The 21,082-nt window shown below is 51.0% G+C and overlaps 6 protein-coding genes across 6 annotated transcripts; 4 read left to right on the top strand and 2 right to left on the bottom strand.

The window, feature by feature from the left end:
- Nucleotides 1-234: 234 nt before the first annotated feature.
- Nucleotides 235-3,159, top strand: EPUS_09179 (uncharacterized protein; the record flags this gene model as incomplete). The annotated part of the gene is made up of 3 exons (XM_007787936.1): nt 235-615; nt 678-1,697; nt 1,747-3,159. The coding sequence occupies 3 exons, from the start codon at nt 235-237 to the stop codon at nt 3,157-3,159; spliced, it is 2,814 nt and encodes a 937-aa protein (XP_007786126.1).
- A 1,069-nt stretch (nt 3,160-4,228) lies between these two features.
- EPUS_09178 (uncharacterized protein) lies at nt 4,229-6,001 on the bottom strand (the record flags this gene model as incomplete). Its single annotated transcript, XM_007787935.1, has 1 exon — nt 4,229-6,001. The coding sequence occupies one exon, from the start codon at nt 5,999-6,001 to the stop codon at nt 4,229-4,231; it is 1,773 nt and encodes a 590-aa protein (XP_007786125.1).
- Nucleotides 6,002-6,392: 391 nt separating this feature from the next.
- Nucleotides 6,393-7,519, top strand: EPUS_09177 (uncharacterized protein; the record flags this gene model as incomplete). The annotated part of the gene is made up of 2 exons (XM_007787934.1): nt 6,393-6,402; nt 6,456-7,519. The coding sequence occupies 2 exons, from the start codon at nt 6,393-6,395 to the stop codon at nt 7,517-7,519; spliced, it is 1,074 nt and encodes a 357-aa protein (XP_007786124.1).
- A 674-nt stretch (nt 7,520-8,193) lies between these two features.
- On the top strand, nt 8,194-9,705 carry EPUS_09176 (uncharacterized protein; the record flags this gene model as incomplete). The annotated part of the gene is made up of 2 exons (XM_007787933.1): nt 8,194-8,583; nt 8,653-9,705. The coding sequence occupies 2 exons, from the start codon at nt 8,194-8,196 to the stop codon at nt 9,703-9,705; spliced, it is 1,443 nt and encodes a 480-aa protein (XP_007786123.1).
- A 2,166-nt stretch (nt 9,706-11,871) lies between these two features.
- EPUS_09175 (uncharacterized protein) lies at nt 11,872-15,505 on the top strand (the record flags this gene model as incomplete). The annotated part of the gene is made up of 3 exons (XM_007787932.1): nt 11,872-11,968; nt 12,083-13,647; nt 15,257-15,505. 3 exons carry the CDS (start codon nt 11,872-11,874, stop codon nt 15,503-15,505), a joined length of 1,911 nt encoding a protein of 636 aa, XP_007786122.1.
- A 1,429-nt stretch (nt 15,506-16,934) lies between these two features.
- On the bottom strand, nt 16,935-19,987 carry EPUS_09174 (uncharacterized protein; the record flags this gene model as incomplete). Its single annotated transcript, XM_007787931.1, has 6 exons — nt 16,935-17,567; nt 17,630-17,975; nt 18,032-18,186; nt 18,248-18,268; nt 18,327-18,820; nt 18,883-19,987. 6 exons carry the CDS (start codon nt 19,985-19,987, stop codon nt 16,935-16,937), a joined length of 2,754 nt encoding a protein of 917 aa, XP_007786121.1.
- Between the last annotated feature and the right edge of the window lie 1,095 nt (nt 19,988-21,082).

Below are 21,082 nucleotides of genomic sequence, written 5' to 3'. Positions count from 1 at the left end.
ATCTTCTCCATCACGGACTGTTATCCTTCTGGTTGACGGCGAAGAGGGTCTCCAAGTCAGCCAGGGAGCTTCACCACATTCTTCAGCTTTTGATCATATCAGGGTCACAGAAGTAACCCTCCAGCAGGCCCGCTTTGCACAAGCTCCGTTACTCGTAGTAAAGGAATTTGATTCTGTCTGTTCTCGTATTTTCGCCCTCATCATAAGGACATCGTTCACGCTCCAGTCGTCGATATGGGTCCTTCGCTGAGAGATCATTCCCACTTTGTCAGGCCCGCAACTCGCGAGCGGCCAGGTACAAGAGAACAGGTCGATTCTTCACTTGTCATTCCCAGTCGAACATCTTCGCTACATTCTCGAATCACCCAACCAATCCCAGCAACTCTCAATATGAAACCAGCGCAGCGGACACCCAAGACCCTCACTCATGCCTACATGGTGTGTGGTGTGGGCCGTGAACCGTCCCAATGGGTTCGAGCGCCTCAATTATCCCAGGGAAAGATTGGCCATATGAAAGGGGCTGTTGGACAGTTCTGGCTACCTGAAATCCTTGGAAGCAGCCCTCGCGTTGAGCAGGACAATGAGATTGCAAGAGCCCTACATGCTGCTATGCGAGTGAGCCAGATCACAGCCCCTATACTCCTCTCTCGACACGCCCTGCTGACCTACTCTCCCAGGCTTGCTTTCCGCATGATGTAGAGATCTGCACTGGTCGCAGTCAGCCCCACTGCGTCCACCATTCCTTTGTTCTGCAGCAAGATTCCTCGCATACTCTCTACGGAATTGCGCTGCGTGTCTGGTCACGCGCAGACGAGAAGCGAGCAGAGACGATTCGGGAACTTAGACGGAGGACAGAAACTGATTACTATGATACTGCTGATGAAACATACTGGATTCCGTACTGTTTGAGTTTCCTGTCAAGATATCCACTGTACAATCTCCTTGGTGATTACCTTCGCGGCATGTGGATTCATTGGAATAAGGCCACAAACCTGTTTCATGCAGAGGAGGTGTCGCGGATTCTCAGCTTTCCAGCTCCACGCTTGAACGATCTGGTGCGAATTGACATGAAGGACTACGCTCTTTGCTATCAATTTCCATCCTCACCAACAGGCTTCCAAAACTTCTCAATGTGGCCGTTGTTCACCTGCCTGTCAATTCCCAACATTGTCGGCGTAATTGAAGCAGCTGTATCACCTACTCGCAGAATCGTCTTCGTCAGTCATTATCCAGCAATCCTGACCGTGGCTGCCGAGACAATCCGATTCTGTGTGCGCGTGTATGAGTGGAGTGGGTTGTACGTGCCCGTCGTTCATGCTCGCCATGCCAAAGAACTCGTCAACGAGCCAGGCCCATACATTCTCGGCATCACCGCTGAATGCCGATCCCTCTTTACAGCTCCTACCGATGCGCTTGTGGTGGACCTCGACCGCAATTTCGTGCTCACTTCCAGCCCGCCAAATATCCTTTCACCTGGTCAGCGAACCAAGATGATCACCCGATTAACCCAGGCTCTCAATGGCGATATTACACCGTCTGGCGTGCCTCAACATCTCCGTGCAGCTTATGGTGGTGGCAAGTTGATTCCGGCTGGCCGGATCATCGTAGAGAAGGGTGAGGTCGAAAGCATTCAAGATCCTGCTTGGTGGAGCCAGGACAGTGTAATGACCGTCATGGATCATGTCTGCGAGAAATTGGTAAGTCAAATATTCCAGACAGTATATCAGTTGCTAAGTTAACTCATAGGGCCGCAATACTGGTGTCAAGGCAATCTTGGGAGGTACAGTTAAGAAGCCGCTCATGACCAAAGTCTCGATGCGTCACCTAAATGAGATCGTCCGAGAACGTAATCAGTATTCACGCGACGCCCTGGAAGCCTGGCAAGATTTCATCAACCTCAAAGGCCGCATGGACACCGAGCTCCACAAGGTTACCAAGAGAAACAACTTCCTCGAAACAGAGCTTGAGACCTGGAAGTCACAATTTCTCAAGTTCCAAGCCTTTGCCGAGCAGCTCAACAAAGAAGTTTCGGAGCTCCGCGTCAAGATTGAAAGTCACAAGCGCGAAAACCGCAGACTTACTGGTCTGATTGACCAACAGAAAGACGATCAAGCTCGCATCAGTCTCCGTCTCAAGGGCACTGAGATCCAGAGAGATCAAGCTCTAGAAGCTCTTGTCTTGCAACAAGGTATCGCAGAAGACCTTGAGCGTGAGCGCGCTCGTAACAGGAAGGAGATCGCTGCTCTGCAACATACCAATTCAACCATTTCCCGTCAACGAGACGAAGCACAACGTGTGGTGCTCCACCTCCGCAGCCTTATCAACGGCCAGACCCACCATATGGAGCATATTGTTCGCTCTCTGGGAACTGCCCCAGAGCTTTCTGAATATATCAAGGAAGGCTATGAAGATGTTGGCGAAGAGGAGGAGCACGACGAGACTGAGCACAAGGACAGCGGCTTTGTTGCTACAATGAAATCCATCTCTGGTCTCGGCGATTCTCCACACACATCGTCTACCAGCTCAGTCAATGGAATGTCCTCGGAGGTCGAAGGGGAATTCCTCGGCCCATCCTCTCGCACAAACAAGCGCTTCTCCACCCTCAGCATGTCCGATGTCGCCGATCGTCACCTCCGCGACAAGACTGATGCCATTGCCGACATCATCCGCAATATCAGTGAGCAGTGCGCCGCCGCTGTCGAGGGTCTTCAACTTGCCAATGAGGATCTCGAGGTCCCCGAGACAGCAGGCCAGCAGGCGGAGGAGGAAGATGCCGGAAAGAACAGCGAAGATGGGCAAGAGAGCAGCCAAGATGGCCAGAACAGTAACCGATCCGAGGGAACTGGGGTGCGTGACGGTCACCTGACGCCAGTCAGCAATAACCATTCCAGCATCCCACCGACCCCAGATCTGGTTGACAGGTCGAGCACCGCCATGTCCATGGCCAGCTCTGCCCCAACCGCATTCACCGAGCGCACCTCTCAGCATTCTACCATGCCTGACCACACCAGAATCGCGGAGGCCGACGATACAGCAGAGAAGGTGCACGGGCGCCGTTCTGGAAGCGAAGCTGGCGAGCCAAGCACTCACCAGCAAATCACCAAACAGAGTCAAGATCAGGTCATGTCCAGGTCGTTGGTGAGCCGGAAAGTGCAGTAGAAAGAGGCATTTTGGAGGGATATTCTGCAAAACTCGTTTCACCGCAAGATATCACGGGTTAATGTTTTTGTAATTATGGCGCTGTTTTGAACACGTCAGTCAGCGGATGTTGGATCTCCGTTGGACGTTTGATATACCACCTCGTTTTGGCCAACGTACCTCCCTACCTACCCGTCCAGCTGTTTACCCCAGTTCTTTGGCGATGGACGATTGGAGCTTTGTAATCTTGGAGAGATGATGTGAGCATCAGGGTGTTTTATCATACTAAATACACCTTTCCTATGTATTGGAGATGTATACACACAGATTCTATTCAGCTATCCCCCCAGACCACCAACGCGGCTTCTATCACCAAATCAGAGCATCCATGAACTGGGACGGCTGTCTTCTCTGCTTGTCCCTCAGTCAGCCCCCATCTCGACTCACCAGGTTTTCTCATCCCCTTTGTGTGTTACGCCTGCCCTGTACATCAGTGCCCAGATCCTCTTCCTATATCTTGTTGATCCTGATCCTGATCCTGATCCTCTCCAGTCCCGCCTCGTCTCGATCTTTGCGACCCGCTCTCGAATCTCCCTCCCCTGGGGGTTGCATCTCCGGTCTTTTCTTCCCATTTTGTCTGTTCTTAATGTCCATTTCTTGCTCGCTTCTCGAGTCGCACCTTGTTCCTGTTTCTACCAAGATGAGAAACCGAGTTCCCGTTTCTGTTGATGCCACATCTTTCCTGCTCTGCCCTGCTCGCTTGCTAGCTCGCTTGCTCTCTTCTTCTTGCTGGTTCCTCGCTCCGGGAATCGTGAGGAAGTCAGACAGGAAGGGGGAGAGCTTGCAGGAGCAAGAAACGAAAGAAGAAAGTGAGTTGCATAGGAGCCTTAAAAGATGGCTACAGCATTCGCGCCAAGGGAAAGCACGGTGTAGAACCAAGTGCGAGAACTTCTTCGATCGATCTATAGTGAAAAGCGTAACACCATGATGCCGTCTATGATATCTAACTTAGCAAAGACAAGAATACATCCACATCTCCCAAAATTTTTCGCAAAACATCAACCCAACCATTCCCCACCCTTCCACCAACCTAACACCCGTCCCCTTCTTTCTCCCTCCTCACCTCCTCCACGATAATGTTCCTAATCCCCTCCAAGCCCGTGCGGGGATCAACCTTCCTGACCCTCCTCTCCCTCTCGACCAAACCGACAAATTCCTGTGGCAGGACCCGAGCAAAATCGAAAGATTCCTCCCCCTTCAACGCCACATCTACAGCTTTGGCAAACTTGGCTGGATGCGCCGTCGCGAGCGCGATTGTGTGCATCTTCACCTTCTCCTGATTCTGACTCTGAATCTGTTCGTCCGTCTTGGTCACGTCTTCTCCGTTGGAGCTTGGTTGTTGTTGCTGGATCTGTCTCAGAGCGGCAGCAACACCGACCGCGGTATGGGGGTCCAACACGTAGCCTTTGTGCTCGATGATCTCGCCTCGGTAGCAGGCCTGGATGGTGGCGCTTGTTTCTGCATCGCTGACCCGGTGGGTTGTGAAGATCGCTCTTGCCGCTGCGAGAATTTCGGGTTCTTGCACGGTGAAAGAGCCAGTCTTCTTCAGTGCGGAGAACCAGGCGTTGATCTTGCGTCCGGCGCGTTGGACTGCTGGTTCGTTTTCTGCCACTGCAGAAGAGGAAGGCATCGAGTCTGAATTCACTGTGCTGGCTGCTTCGTCCAGGGCTTTCTCGTACTGGAAGGTGAGTTCCCAGAGTAATCGCTCAAAGTTGGAGGAGACCAGGATGTCCATCGCTGGGGAGAGTGTCTCCTTGACGCCGTCCTCGTGCGCTTTTACCCCGTCCTGAGCGAAGCCGCTGCCTTCTGCTTCTTGTGGTGGAGCTTTCTTCTTGGAGTAGGTCCCTGTCTTCCAGAAACGGTGGAGGATGTCGTTTTCGTTGGTGGCGATGACGAGTTTGGCAATGGGGAGGCCCATGCGTTTGGCGTAGAAGCCGGCTAGGATGTCACCGAAGTTACCCGTAGGGACCACGAATTGGACGGAATCATTTGAAGGGAGGTTGGGGTTGTGTTTTAGGAGTTGGAAGTAGGCGGAGAAGTAGTAGGTTATTTGGGCTAAAATTCTGGCCCAATTGATTGAGTTGACGGCTGCGAGATGGTGCGATTTATTCATCTCAGCATCGGCGAAAAGGGCTTTGACCATGTCTTGACAGTCGTCAAAAGTGCCTTTGATGGAGAGATTATGGACGTTCGAATCCAGAACCGTGGTCATCTGCGCCTCCTGAACAGGCGAGACTTTGCCATCAGGGAACATAATGAAGATGCTGACATCCTGTTTGCCACGGAGGCTGTAGATTGCGGCGCTGCCTGTGTCACCGCTGGTAGCGCCAATGACGGTGAGATGGTGGCGAGACTGGCCTGGTGAAAGCTCTCTGTTTCGGCGAACGAGGAAGAACTCGAACAGGTTACCGAGAAATTGAAGAGCTATGTCTTTGAAGGCGAACGAGGGGCCATGGAAGAGCTCGAGTAGATGGAGGTCTTTGGATGCGTCGAGAGTGATAAGAGGTACGGTGTCAGGGTGGTGGAAGACGGAGTAGCTCTGGTCGACTATGGACTTGAGGTCTGTATCTGAGATTTCGGCAGCCGACATGAATGGGCGGATGACTTGCAAGGCCAGGTCTGAGAAGGAAAGATCCTTCCATGACAGATATACTTTGCTGACATCTGGAATGGTCACTGGGTGGAACAGACCGCCGTCTGAGGCCAGGCCTTTCAAGACAACATCTTCAAAGGAGAAGTACTGTTGAGCAGATGGGTCGTGCCAACGAGTACTCGAATAACGAGCTGGCTTGTCCGAAGACATATCAACGAGCAGGAAAGTAGACTCGATCCAGCCCAACCTATTTTAGAACAAGAATAGTAGCCTCTTTCTAACCACCATCCGGACAAATAGGATCAAGCCATGGGCAATTCAAGTTGATATCTTTTAAGCCAGTGAGAGCACTCTTGCGCGCCCACAGAAGAAGCCGACGTGATTTCAGTCCAAAACCGTATGTAAAACCGTATGTTGCCTTCTTTCGAGTACGAATACTTTCTCAATGTCAACATAGTTGTGTTTGGCGGTGTACAGATCAATCCACGTGACCATAGAGTTTGGTATAGTTAAGGCTTAATTGGGAAGCCCTCCAAAATACTTTGACGATGACCTGGGCCAGTCAATACAAATCATTATTAAGAAGAATAATTCAACAGCCATGACCTCGAGTACGTCCTTAAGTAGTCGTCACTCTCATCATACGGTGGCTAACATTTGCTAGACCATTTTCCTGTTGGTACGCCGCCATCTGATGCCATCTCCTCTGTCAAGTTCTCTCCACTTCCGAATTCCTCCAAGCTCCTTGTCTCGTCTTGGGACCGAAACGTATATCTGTATGCGGTGGAACCCGACCAGGGCTCTCCAGACCAGAAAACGTGCTCTCTCCTCCAGACCTTCGAATACAGAGCCCCCGTACTAGATGTCTGCTTCGGCGCAAACGATGAGGAATTCTACACAGCAGGCCTGGACTGGGATGTACGCCATACCAACGCCACAACATCTGAGCAGACTGTCCTCAGTACCCATGACGCGGGTGTAAAGTCTGTCGTGTACAGTAAAGAGCACAATCTTGTCATTTCCGCTTCATGGGACTCCACCCTCCACATTCATCAGGCCACCTCCCCTTCCTCACCACCCGCCGTAATACCGCTCCCATCCAAAGCCTTTACCGTCTCAAGCACACCCACTAAACTTGTGGTTGGTATGGCATCGCGTGCTTTCCACATCTACGAACTTTCGAACCTTGCCAAAGCCGCTGCCGAGGCTGCCACTCAATCCTCACCCACTACCATCGATGTCGATCCTCATCAACGCCGCGAGGGCTCGTTAAAATTCATGACTCGGGCTGTTGCTACCATGCCCACTGACTCCGGCTACGCTTCTTCTAGCATCGAAGGTCGCGTGGCAGTCGAATGGTTCGACGCGTCAAGCGAGTCTCAATCCCGGAAATACGCGTTCAAATGCCACCGGCAGACGATCGATGGTGTTGATGTTGTCTATCCTGTTAATGCTCTGGCGTTTCACCCTATACATGGTACTTTTGCTTCTGGCGGTGGTGACGGATTGGTTGCGTTGTGGGATGGAGTAGCAAAGAGGCGAATAAGGCAGTATCCAAAGTACGGCAGTAGCGTTGCGGCTTTAGCTTTCAGCGCTGATGGGCGCTATCTCGCTGTCGCAGTTAGCCCAGGATTTGAAGATGGCAAGGATGAAATTGCAGAGGGCAGCGTCAACATATTTATTCGAGAATTGGGGCCTACAGAGGCGAAAGGGAAAGGAGCAAGATAACAGAGCAATCAGAATACAAGTTGGTCTGAGAGATTAGCGAGGCGTCAGGAATTCAGAGTCGGAACTATCAGCTTTCCTTCCATCCATACTTCGAGCGTTGTTTATCAGGGGAACGGTTTAAACGTCCGCCCTCCCCCTACTCTTCGAGAATCGACCATGAAGACTTGAAGGTCTAATATCATAAAAGACCGGCTCAGAAGGTCAGAGAGGGGGCTAAGGCATGTGGTGCCATGCCACATTGATGCAGGCTTGAGCAAAGCGAAATGTGGGTTGTTTCGACAATAGAAGAAGAGTCACCATTCAAGAATACCGCCTATTCAGCTATGTCCTGTATCTCGCGACTAGCTAAGCCATTCAAAGGCTTCTACACTACTATTGTGTTTGTCACCGAAACCCATTTTTCACGAGATGTGCAGTGCCGCAATGTGCCTTTGTTGAATGCCGGCTGTTCCGTGCTTGAAGTCGCATGTGTCTGCTGTTTGATAAGTTGGTTAAACACCGCACTCAGCCACCAATTCTCTCACCTCTTTGATCGTTTCTGCACTTCATAAATTTGGGTGTCTACCTCTCTTGCACTGCCATTCGAGTCACTGCAACAATTGCTGTATCTTCGCTGTGCGATACCATTGTGCCCACCATCAGACTGTGAAGGGGATCACCGGATAATGCGCAATATGGTTCGTCGCAGTAGTATCTCAGATGAACCTGAAGTCCGACCAGCAAAACGTCAATCCGATACTGACAACGACAACGACAACGACGACGCGGAGTCGGGGTTGGAGAGTGAGTGTGAAGGAAGCCGGCTTCGCCCGCGACGACAGCGAAAGAGTCCAGCTGGCGCAGCACGCAGACCTGTCAAGCGTAGACGAGCTGGACGAGCGGAGACGAAACAGCAAAGACAGATTGCCCAAAATACGCTGACTCCACCTTCAACTTCAGCACCAACCGGATCTTCGGAGCTAGAGACTGAGATATTGGAAGACGAAGATGAAAATTCGCAGGTTTCTATCCATTCATCTGCACTTCTTCTAAAGTGGAAGGATATCCCGTATCCTGGCTTACCGGTAAGCTGATATCTGTGCTCTCCATAGTTCTTCTGACCGCAAAGCCTTGTACTAACATTCCGTCTGTAGCAAGTAGGCTACGCATTCTCCTACGCGTCCGGCCCAATCCGCTTCCTCAAAATCCCATCGTCAGCACCAAAGTCCCTCGCCGCCCATTGGCGCCCTCCACAAAACTACGCCGCTTACGTGATCTACTCATTGAATCCGGCTCCCAATATGGACAACAAACTCCAAGGTCTAGAAATGGTGAACGAGCTTGCCGTGCACGGGTTCGTCGAAGACGAGAACTGTGATGTCCGAGAAGAGATCGTACAGGGTATGCGTGCTTTGACCTTTCATAAGGGCAGCGTTGCTGTCAGCGTAACCAAACTTGGGGGTGCGCCGAAATTCAAGGGCTACTGGCCAGGCAGCAAGTTGGATGACGAAGACAAGAAAATGATCTCCGCGAAGCTGCAGAGTGTCATGCACGATTGCGCTGTTGCCAACCACAAACCATCCAAATGGTCGACCACAACGTCTCCCCGTTCCAGTTCTTCGACGACGTCGCCCAAATCAGCCAAAACCTCACCCGACTCAACCGCTCCTCGAAGCACCACAATCACAGCCTCTCAGGAAGAAGCAGAAACAGCACACTCAACCCCATCCTCTTCCTCCGGCGCAAGCGCAAGCGGCGGCATCCCAACCTCCCTGGAAGCCAGCGGCCTCATCAAATTCATCAAAGTCCACTGGCGCCACAGCAAATGCATCGCCGATGCCATCCATCTCATCCGTCCCGCGCGGCTCACTACCAATCTCCGAAGTTCGACCGGGTCGGCAGACACGGAAGAAGAGGACGATTTCAAAGCCGTGGTGGTGTGGTCGAATCTGAAAGAGAAGAAGGAGGGTGTCAGTCTGCTGGAGGGGATGATTGCTCAGAGGTTGGGCGGCAGTGAAGAGGATTTTTTGGAAGGGGTTACGGTCTGTCAGGAGGTGATTGATGATGATGATGAAGAGGAGGGGAAGGGGGAAGGCGAGAAATGGGCGGTGCTGCGTAAGGGAGATGTTGTTGTGGGGTTCCCGGGGGAGCGGGGGATGGATATTTTCATTGAGAGGGTGGCGGAGTGGGAGAAGGTGTGCAATTGAAGATGGCGATGGCGATGGCGATGATGGGGTGAAGGTTGTTGATGGTCGTTGGATCAGCGTGATTACTGGTTGGATTCTCTGTCTATTGCGTCTGCAGAGTTGACTGTGCAGAGCGGCTCGAAGACTGCCCGCTGCTTTGAGCTTACTACTGTCTGGTCGCTGAGAGTCGACTTACATGATACAAGTCCTGTCCTGGAGACACCGTACGGAGAGCTAGCGAATCATCCATGTCGCCAGCGAGCCGCGACTCTACTTCCCGCTCCAGAAAAGAAAATAGCCACCTCAAAATCATGTGCAGCGTATCATCCCTCCCCAACCAGAATCAAGACTGCCTCACACCAAGCCCGTTCAGACACTAACGCCAACGCCGGCGCCTACGTAGTAACAAAAGTCCTTGCCGCCGAGAGTGCTTCAGAAGCTGCCTGCTTGATCCCCTGTTCGTGACAACTACGTATACTGCATCACCTCCTAACACATGATGGCCACTTGGAAATCTTGCAATCACTCCTTAACCCAGATTGGTCACCCACCATTCCCATTCCTCCTGGACTTTGGAGACATTTCAGACGGGGTTCCATCGCAGACCCTGGGACGAGTATTTGTATGTGGTGTATGTGTGGAGAAAGTCACAGAAAACAAAAACATAGACAAGGCCAATTCTCCCACGAGGGAAAGCACAACAACCACTACCACCACAACCCAGGATCCCAGGAAATGCAAAGGGGATTTCAATCGTCGCTATGGACGTGGCTCTCAACGATGCAGGCTCTCACGACCCCTACGCTGCGAGGATCGTTCTTGTGGCTGTTGGAAATCTTCTTGTGCAGCGTGTGGATGCCGTACATGTGCGCCGGGCACCATGCCTGGGTATGTGGATCCGGACGCGCCGAAGCCAACACCACGGCCGACTGGTCTTGGGTATCGTGACAGAAGGTTTAAATATGGGGAAAGTGGTTAAATTGCGCTTGGTCAAGCAGCTCAATTGAGCAAGAATGGTGTGTCTCAACTCGAGGGAAGTGGTGCTCAATAAGAATCCAGCCTCTTACCTCAGAGCATCTCGGTTGCGAAGTCAGCATCAGAGCTGACTTCACCAGGGCTCACGTTGTCAAGAAACACTGGAGACACGAGCTGCAGTCGACGATTGTTTCAGGTGCTGGTTCGTCTGTTTAGTAGTCTGTTGTATCAGATATGTTGCATCTGCCACTGGTGCTCCGGGGTAGACGGGTGGCAGCGTGGTGTATCCATCATCAAGTTTCTACCATGACTGAATTGCTGCCCAAATCACCCTTGACCGCTCAGGGTCTTCAGCAGCTCCTCACGACGTTAACCAGACACCTTGGCCAGAGACTGCATATGAATACCGCTGATTGCAGAGGCATCGTCTGCAGTTGAATAGACGCTTAGCATGACCGGCAAGCTGGACACATTTCACGCCGCACTACCGTCTTTTTCTCTGGCCAAACTCTGATTTCTGTTCGTGTTTGGCCTGCAACCGACATGTTTACCCTTCTCGAAACGAATCGGGACCGGATCCGAGTAGACTAGGATGGTGGTTTTGATATATTAACGGTTTGATGAGGACCACGCCTGTCCCGAAACATGGGGCTGTTTGATGCTGACGCTGATGCCGATGCTGACGCTGTTGGTGTTTAAGATACAGTCTGTGGGCTGTGGAACAGGTCAAACGCCAAGCCTTCATTTCTTGGCGTCTGCCAGGGCAACTTCAATTCAAGTTGAACATCAAGTTGAACAGGGTTCGAGTCTCAGGTGGTCAGCCAGAGGTTTGTTAGGAGGCTCGCCTTACTCGACCACGACTTCCCCACTCTGCCACAGTGATCTGTTCCAAACGCAGGTGCGGCAGCGCAGATTCTACTACCATGGTACACAGCATGGGACATGGCATGGGACATAGCCTGGTACACACCATGATCAAGGGGCGCCAGTGGCGTCAGGAAAGTTTCGACGATCCTTATATATCAGACGTACGTTAGGTGTTAAGCCCTGATCCAAAATGCTATCGATCGACTCCTCCGTGAACAAAAAGACGTCTGGGCCAGACAAGCAGTTTCCAGTTCCTTCACCTTGCCCCAGGCCGCATCATCATCATTTCTCGTCTCGTTTTCTTCGCACGTTGCACTCCTTATTTAACCCGGCAGATCGGCAACCATGGCGAGCGAACTGTCGTCCGAGGACCCTTTGATTGCTCTGACGGAGGAACAAGTCAACGCTCCGCTGGGAGACGTTTTCCAAGTACCCAACAAGTGTAAGGGGAAACACGGCGGATGCAGGCTAAAAATCCTTGCACAGTGTGGAAACCCTCAGTGTAGATGTGCCATAGGATGTGAAAATCGCTTACGCTGTGAAACTTGCAACTTAGCTCCGTGGGAGGAAGAACGCGAGGCAGTCCTCATAGCCGCAAGGATTCGGCGTGAGCGTGGCGGGCAGAGGAGTGAACAGGAGGAGCAAGCACGGCCGTCTGGGGAGCCAGTACCGCCATCTCGAGGCAGATCGCGATCACGGCCTTCCCCAGAGGAGAGGGCAGCAGATCAACCCCGTGGACATTCACAAAGACCAAGGCCGGCCGATGCCAGAGCTGGAGCTGGAGCTGGAGCAGGAGCTGGACCATCCCGAGGGGCGAGATCCGGTCGTTCTACCGGAAGATCCCCCCAAAATCCTCCTACTGGGCATCGTGACGCACAGTCCTCCCAAAGGTCGCATGCAAGAGACACTGGCGCAGGACCGACAGGACGAACACAAGAGCAAATGGTAGCGGACCGGGGCAGAGCACCTGCTGGCGAAATAAGGGCAGTCAGTCCTTCCGCAAGACCGTCGCCAGGATCGGAGGCGGGAGTCTCTAGTGCAGGGCCTGTGCAGGGGCCTCCGCCGGCGTTAGGAACATCAGCTCCATCACCACTGGCTCACCTGCCGGAAATTGTATCAGCAGCGTACCATGAAGGTCCTCCTGGTGGATTTGGAAAAGGAATCTGGTGGCACTTTGATGGAGAATCATGGTCCAAAGCGAAGGTAGGGAAGCTGCTGCCACGACCTCCCCGAGCAACACAGCCTTCGAGACGCTCACGCGAAGAGATGAATGTGCGTCGCCAAATGGCAGATGAGCGAGTCGCAGGACTTTCACAGGTGCCGGAGACCGGAAAACCGATAACACGAACGTTGAGCAAAGCAAATTTGAGGGAATTCGATGCCCAACACGGCCTTGAACCGGGGAGGTCAAGATCGAAGAAATCCGCTGCATCTTCGCAAACCTCGGGAGCCGGAGGTATCATGCGAGCCGGGGTGAGACCAGAAACGAGGAAGAGATTGAGTGTCGAACATTCAAGACGAAGTATGGACTCACTGGTATCCAGACCAGAAGGTTCATTCACCTCTGCGCCTGGCGCTGGAGGAGGGATATCAAGACCCGGCTTGAGGGAAAGCTTAGACCGTGGGCGTGCATCACGAGTTGGGTCGATGACTGGATCGCTACCGAGATCGAGGCGAGGATTTCCTGACCCATCAGCGGAATCTGGACGAAGTACACCAGCATCAGGGCCATCATCTTCGGCTGGGTCGAGATCGGGTTCCTTCCCCGGACATTGGCCACCACACGCACACAGGACAAATCCCAATCTTCAAGAGGGTTTGCACACAGTCTACTCAGACGCGTTGGACGCGTTGGGCATGTCATTGTCTTCACCTGGGCCACCAGCACCAGGACCACTACAGAGACTATTTTCAGAAGCAGAGCGCTCGGCTGGATCAGGTACGGAGCCATTGGCTAGAACGAGCAGCGGACCTTCGACTGAAACAGCTGCGGAGCCATTGACTAGAACGAGCACCGGACCTTCGACTGGAAGAGCTGCAGAGCCATTGGCTAGAACGAGCACTGGACCTTCGACTGGACCAGGCGCAGCATCTTCCCTGCAATCAGCATCAGAACCTCTGGTAAGGTTGGAACGACGAAGTTCAAGGCAAAGGAGGAGAGACCGTTGCAGAATCTGTTAGACGAATGAAGAAACGGGTGGGTTCGAGTCGGTATAGATGGAATTTCTTTATGTAGCCTTTTTATCAGAGGGAATAGTCTCGATTCGCCCCTCGAGGCTGAATATCTGCCTGTCACTCACTGTAAGCTTGGTGTGATGGAACTCCGTGTAGGATATATTGTTCCTGAACTTGCACGGCTTTTTCCTCTTTGTGCATAGGGACGACTGACGAGCAGGTTCACCCAAGACACTACTACTCAATGCAGTGCCAGTATCTTGTACCTCGCCAAGACAGGACTTTCTCCCAGCCTGTACTATGCTAATGTATACTACTACTTGAGTATTGATGTTAAGTTAGTACCAAATTGGAGTTCCTTCTGTCAAGGCTGCAGCTTTTTCAATATAAGAACTGAAATTCTCACGAGGCGCGTTTTAAGCTTATCCCACTTAACAATCAACTACTCGAGCTTGACGATGTAGATGATGAGATGGATGGACTGAATTCTATCTACTCTGCAGATTCTATCTACATAGTAAGAAGGAGGAGCAGGCTAATCTACTAAGTTAGACATCACGTAACGCTAAGAGTCACGTGCTATCAAGGCAAGGATTTAGCTATACGCGTACGCGCAATTCCAACAGTAGACACATTAGATAGATGATTAGTAAATTAAAAAACCCTAGGGCGATTCTAAACGTAACTAATCTTACAATAAGGCATTTCTGTTAAATTCGTTATAAGTAATTCATTGGAACATTCTGGCGCAGAAACAATCACTATTTATCAAGACCAGATCGACGTTATTTCGATCAACATTTCTGGGTTCATTCTTCGTCACTTTGGCTGGCTGTTGATTTTCAAGAATGCGGAGGCGAACTCTTTCTATGTCATAAAGGGATTTTAAGTATCTCGTCATGGTCGTATCGTCGCTGGCGGTTGGAAATTTGAAAGACAAGAGAGCTCCGGTGATCAAATGCGGCTCAAACACTTATTTTGGGGAAAATACAGTACGCTAACAGTGACATTCCCCTGTGGAGTACTCCGTACGGAGTAGATAATTGGAACTGCCGACTTGAATCCCTCTCTCGTGGCAATGGCACCAAAGACTCCGCGGACATGTCAAAAACACGATCGTTATCAAGAACAAAGTCGAACCTCTCCCAAAGCTCGTGAGGCCGGGAAATCGCCTCAGCGAGACCTTAGATCTAAATTAGTATCACCACAGCATCAAGGACCTCGCATGAATCCAGGTGACAACCAAACAGCACAGACGTCACGCTCGGCAACCAAACATTCCCAGAGCTCAAATTATCAACCTGGTGGAAGTCCTGTCCCTCGCCAGGCTTCAAGCATGAAACCTTGGCTGTCTAGACCTTTCATGCCGGATCGCGCTGAAGTGAAGAAGTTGCTGATGACAATTTCCTCATCGGACACCCACTTTATCAAACACATCCATTGGTCAGAGTCGTCTCATATATTCCTTGTCGAATATAAGGGACAAGAACGTATTTTGATAGTGGTCTGTTTCAACCTCAACATTATTTTTCACTGGGCTTACCAGAGGTTCTAGTTTCACGAAAATGAGGATCGCGGCATGGCAGATGATGGGCGGCGAGACCTGGATCGTTATCGAAGCGAGGCCAGAGCATATGTAAACCTAAAGAAGTCCGGGCTGTGCGATCGCGGAATAGTCCCAAAGCTTTACGGTTTTATTGAATCTTTTGATCCTAAGAATTTTGAACGCGTGCTACATTCATTTCTTCGCGATAAGCACTGCCCAAATGCTATTCTCCTCGAGTATCTGCCAGGTGCCTCCTAGATGAACTACTTGAACTCCTCGGAGGAGCGAATGAACATTGCGATAGAGGGTATTCAACAGATCCACGAACTTGCATTGGTTCAGCATCTAGACACGTACACCAAAAATATTCTTCTTGTTCCCGGACCTCCCGAACGCCTCTTGTGGACCGATTTCGACATTGCCGTCTCATTTAAAGATCGGTCAGAGCTGACTGCAAAAGACAACGAGCGCATGGACTTTGAACTTGAAATAGTCAAGAGCTTGGGCGAGTGACTGGTTTGCACCCTTACTCCTCTTTGTCGTTTCTGTGGCTGCTGATATTATCTAGGCAGAAGACCATAAGCTCGGGTGGCCTAAAGACTTACGGGGCTTTTGAGAGAGTGTGCATCGGAGGTGGCGCGCGAGTAAACAAGGTTGATGTGTGGTTGATGGAAAAAGGGATTGCCTACCCGTTTTTCACCTAGTCCCAAGGAACCTTCTTTGCAGGGTAATCGAGCCCATTGCTAGACAATCACATACGAGCTGGAGCTCCCACACGCTGAGAGCGATATGAGATGATTCGCGCGATCTGAATTTGAGACCAATCCAACAATGCTTTCACGTTTACACCACCAACGAAACAGCGCAGGCCCCGGCCCCACCAACATCACCGCCGGCCCATCCTACGTATCAGTCAAGTAGCATTTTGCCACCTTTGATGCTCAGCATCACCAACTTGAGAATACCACTACCTTTCACCCATAGTCCGGGACTATTACCCTGAAGGCTCGGGCAAGTGGAATTCTAGATGCCCTCCCTCAAGATTCGTGCAGTGCAGTATGTATACAGGTGAGGTGCGCACTAATAGTCTATGCCGTACAATTATTTACTTCTAAGTATCTCTTCTTAACCACTCCTTCCGCTTTTATCTCGAAACGTATGCATCACGATGGCTGCCAACCAAAAGGAGCTTCTTGCCTATTTAAGCCACGCACGAGATTTGATGTTCTTCTTGCCAAGGCTGCGGCAAGATTATCATGCTAAATCGCGGGAATGCTATTCTCAGCAAGGGAGGACACTCATTCCGTGACACAGGGGATAAGGGGAAGGAACTCCATCCTGATGTTGCCAGTATCGTTAACAGACAGCAGAAATAGAAAGAACGGTCAATGAAGGTCGGTGGACACCAGAGGAGGGGGATCGTTTTTTGGGATCCAGAGAGGGGGGAACGCGGTTTTTGACAGAAAGGTATGTACGGATCACACGACCACAGGGTGCAAAGGGTGACATAGACCGCCCAAAATGGCGTCATATGTTCCGGACTCTAGAGTTCTGACAAAGTTGATAACCCTAAGATTCAGGCAAGATGCATGCAGCACAAGTCTTCTCGTCGAGTCAGCCAGCGCAGTAGCGTGCCCAAGCTTTGCAAGGTCCCCTCTCCAACCTCAGAGAAAGACGTGGATTATGTTCACTTGTGTTCTTCTTCACCCTGGGCCGGTTTCCGCAGCCCTTTTGCGATCTTTCTAAATTTGGTCAGGACCTGGTCAGGCTTGTCCAAGGCGGCAACATTGCCAAAGAACTTCTCGACCTCGGGGAATTTTTGCTGCGCACTACACAGTTTCCAAAACGCCTGCCTAATCTCCTCTGTTCCGAGACGGCCCTTGTAGGCATTGTCCTTCTTGTCAACAATCCCGATACAGTACTGGATCAACGCAGCGAGGCCGGCTGCAATTGCGGTTGCTAGTGAGCTGCCGGACTGAGGTTGGCCTTTGGAAGGCTGGTACCCATGGAGATTGAGCTCGTGGCCTGGGAGGTAGAAGTCTACCTCCTGAAAGCCGAGCGCTGAATACGGGCTCCCGTCCGCTTTCGCCGCCCCAATCTTGATGGGATCGCCAAATGCAGCGGGCATGTCTTCCTCGAGGCCGGGTTCCATCCTCTTGCCCCGATCGCTGGCTGCACAGAACATTGTTATACCTCTTTCGTATGCAGCCCTGATCTTATTCTCAAATGTTGTTTGATCGTCTCTGCTGACATTCCTCTTATTGATGCTCCAACTCATCGATATGATATCGACAGGGATCTGGGTCGCCCACTCGATTGCCTAAAGAAATACTGCTCAGGACCAGACTAGGTACGGTGAGCGGCGTACGGAAAGGTGCTTACTTTAATCGCCGAATCCAACCGGATCTCTCTCTCTCCTTGTGCACCAAACCCTTCATCAAGTCTGATGATGTATAACTTAGCGGTTGGGCAGACTTGCAAGATCAATTTCGCCATTTCCGTGCCATGATTCCCCGGGTTAACCCAGAAGTCTACTACGCGGTTTGGATTGTCCGGTCTTTTGAGATATGATTTCCCCGTTTTAATCCATTTTTGGAACTTTGGGAGCCTCGGGTCGATACCGTCGTCAATGATGGCAACTTTGACCTCGGGCGCGAAATCCTTGAAGCGACGCTCATTGCTCCTAATCACTGTGGCAAAGCTGTCCATACAATCCAGCCAGGGATGTCTGCGAGAGAATTGTCAGGTCCCAATACTACTTCAAGACAACGTGCCGTGACTGACTTTACGGATGGCCCCTGATTTCTCTGCGAGCTTGAATCTGTCCCGCCCTTTGCCTTCCAGGGTATCATATGGATTTCAACCTCAGGCCTGCGGGCTTTCAATGTTTTTCTAAACTCGCGTTCATATGTTTCTATTCTCGACTCGCTGGCGTATTCCTGGTACGATTAGTTGTGGAATAGAGTGCATATTCTGCTGTTTGAGCCGGACCTTGCAGACGCTCAGATAGACGTCTTGTAACTGTAGAAATAGACAGGTCAGTTTCAAGAAACGGTAATGGCTATTGATGGCGATTCACCTTCGGCAACCTTTCCAGGCCGTTCTCGGAGGACCAACCTTTGAGGACATCACTGTTGCCACTCGAGTATAAGTATAGTTTTCTCACATCTGTTACCGCGTTGTAGAGCACATCGCTGCAGAGGTCTAGCTTTTGCCAGTTCAATATCTCTATTCCGAACCCTTTTAAGGCCACTTCGATGGCTTCGTCGTAATGTGGTTTGCTCTCGTCGTCTGTTACAGTTAGTTCCAGAATCTTTCCAACGCCTTTTCGACGTAACCAATGAAGGATTTTGACAATATCCACCCGGCCTATCAGTTCACGAATATCCGGACTGGGCTCGGAAGCTGATGAAAATGGAGTCAACAGATTTTCGCCGCCCACGATCGAAAGGTTTGGAAGGTCGACGTGCTGAAGAATGGTCTCAAAGCGTAGATATCCCCACCATTTATCAAGCTCAGTCGCAGGCACAGGATCAGTGGTGAATCTTGAAATATCAAAGAAGATGCTTAATTCTGAAAGCCACTCGTTAATGTAGTTCCATTGTTGCCTGAACGTTAAATGAGTGTTGACTGACCGTTTGTTCCATTTGGATAGAGGAGCTCATTGACCTCCTCATGAGCTAGTTTCCGCATATATGCTAGCTTTATTTCCTCCACCATACTGGTGCATGATTTTAGCAGCTTTGCAGAGCCTAAACAGGTGTAAGGAAGTTGGCCTTTGTGGTTTTCTTGGTAGATGGCTTCGGGATATTCTTCCATCAACTTGGTGCCCACTTGAACCATATGCTCGAGGACGGAAACAGCAGGTGTGAGGGTGGGAGGATCGGTTGAATCGTTATTGCAATGTAGGGCATGCTTTTCGATGTGCTCGGCAATGGCGGACCACGCAACATGCAGCAGGTTGTTGCCTCGCTTATCTAGCTTCTTAAGAACATCTCTTAAAGCTGTACCCGTTGCAGGTTCCCCTTCCTTTTGCACACTTGGAGAGCCTTGCAATTCCGCGATCATGCGGTCGACATCAACGTGTTGTCTCTTCGTCGTTTGTTGCCCATGAGGTCCATCGGCACTGCGCCTATCTTGCGTTGGAACGCTGTCAGGGAGACTGTGTTGTAAGTTGAGTGCAATATGCAGACACGTTCCATCATCGCCCGGGATCTGCAGTGCTTCCGCGCTGTTTTTGCTGCACTTGAGAACAGTGGAAACAAACCGACCTCTGTCCACCACAAGTGCAGAATACAGGGCTGTGTTTCCTTTGCTATCTGTCTGCAGAATAAGCTTTTCGTACGTCGTCAATAGCCATCTTAAAAGTGGACGGGCGTCCGTTGGGCTCTCAACAATGCGGTGTAGGATAGTTTTGCCCCCTTCACCGGCCTCGACAAGAATATCTCCATATCGGCGTTTGAATTCCTCCACTTCTGCTTCTTGTTTGAGATCGGGCGGTTTGGATTTGCTCCCTGAAGCACTGTTGTAAGGCCTTTTTGCGAAGAGTCTCAAGATGTCTCTGTGGGACTCGGAAATTTCTGCCTGACGACTCTTTATAGGGTCGTCAGGGTATACCTCATCATCGTCAGAATCGTCGTCCACGTATCCACCCGAGTAGCCGCCAATGATGGTTTCCTTCTTCCATGGTTCTCTCTTCCCGCTTTCAGGTTTCTTCCAAGGCGCTAGAGGCTGTTCCATTACCACTCTCTGGGGAAAGTAAGCAAAATGAGCGAGGTGACCCTTCTCCCGCACTGCACAAAGAGCCTATTGAGAAAGATATTGACGGAAGCTTGAGAGACTTAGGATGGACTTGTGGAATGCACTTGTGGTGATACGCCAGCCGCCTCTCTGCCCGTGGATTGGCAATGGCGTGCATTCGATATTTAGCACATCAGAGCCTCAAGCGAGAGAGTGGAGATAGGGCCTGGCAACGCTGTTTGTTCCATTGAGATTGGGAGGGTTCCTCCGCCGAGACCCGATTAACTTGATTTGCAGAGGAGCGCGTAGTAATCAGATCGTCAGCGCTGACGCCACCTTCAGCCTTTCAGCCCCCAACTTCAAGCAACCAACCGCATCGTCCGCTGCTTGCAGTCACCTTCTGACTGTGCAGCGAGTCGTCGATCACGCGCTGTTCTATCCCCGAATATGGACTGCTACTCCTCTCCTACGGACTTGGTTCGCCCGACAGGACGCAAGTGAGATATGTACCTGCGAGGCGAGTGGTTCATGCCCGTGAGCTGGCAAATACCTACCGCTATGCCAGGTGAAAACGCACGAATGACTGATCAGAGTCGTGTATATGATTGCAAGGGTGTCAGAAGCTATTTGGATGCAGAAGCCGTCCTAACACCGGTCAGGAACTTTCAGAGGCTGTGGGCGAGTTGGCCTCAAAGAACGAGCAGATCGGCTTCGGCTATGTTACTCTTGGCATTTCCCACCGCATCTACATGCAACACAAGTTACTACCCAATTAATTGATAAATGTTTTCGTAGTATACCTGAGAGGATGAGGCAGTTGCTGGAGAGGAGAGAAGGATCTACTCCTTTGTCGTTCAAATTCGAGAACTTACGTTGTATGATACTGCCCGTTCCAAAAGTGTTGCAATTCAAGCCCACCAAAATAAATGACAATACATGAAATCTTAATACACATCTTAACGTCTATTCACATTTTGAGTATCAAACAAGGGCTATCTAGGAGAATTCAGTCGCTATTGTTGATCTCAAACGACTACGAATGCTCAAATCCATCATAAAGAGTGCTATCAGCCTCCTCAACGCTCTCCGGATAAC

Source organism: Endocarpon pusillum (genome assembly GCF_000464535.1).
Source record: "Endocarpon pusillum Z07020 unplaced genomic scaffold C706385, whole genome shotgun sequence".
Taxonomy (NCBI): Eukaryota; Fungi; Ascomycota; class Eurotiomycetes; order Verrucariales; family Verrucariaceae; genus Endocarpon; species Endocarpon pusillum.
The sequence above is the reverse complement of the archived record's forward strand: the minus strand, read 5'-3'. Positions and strand labels throughout refer to the sequence as shown.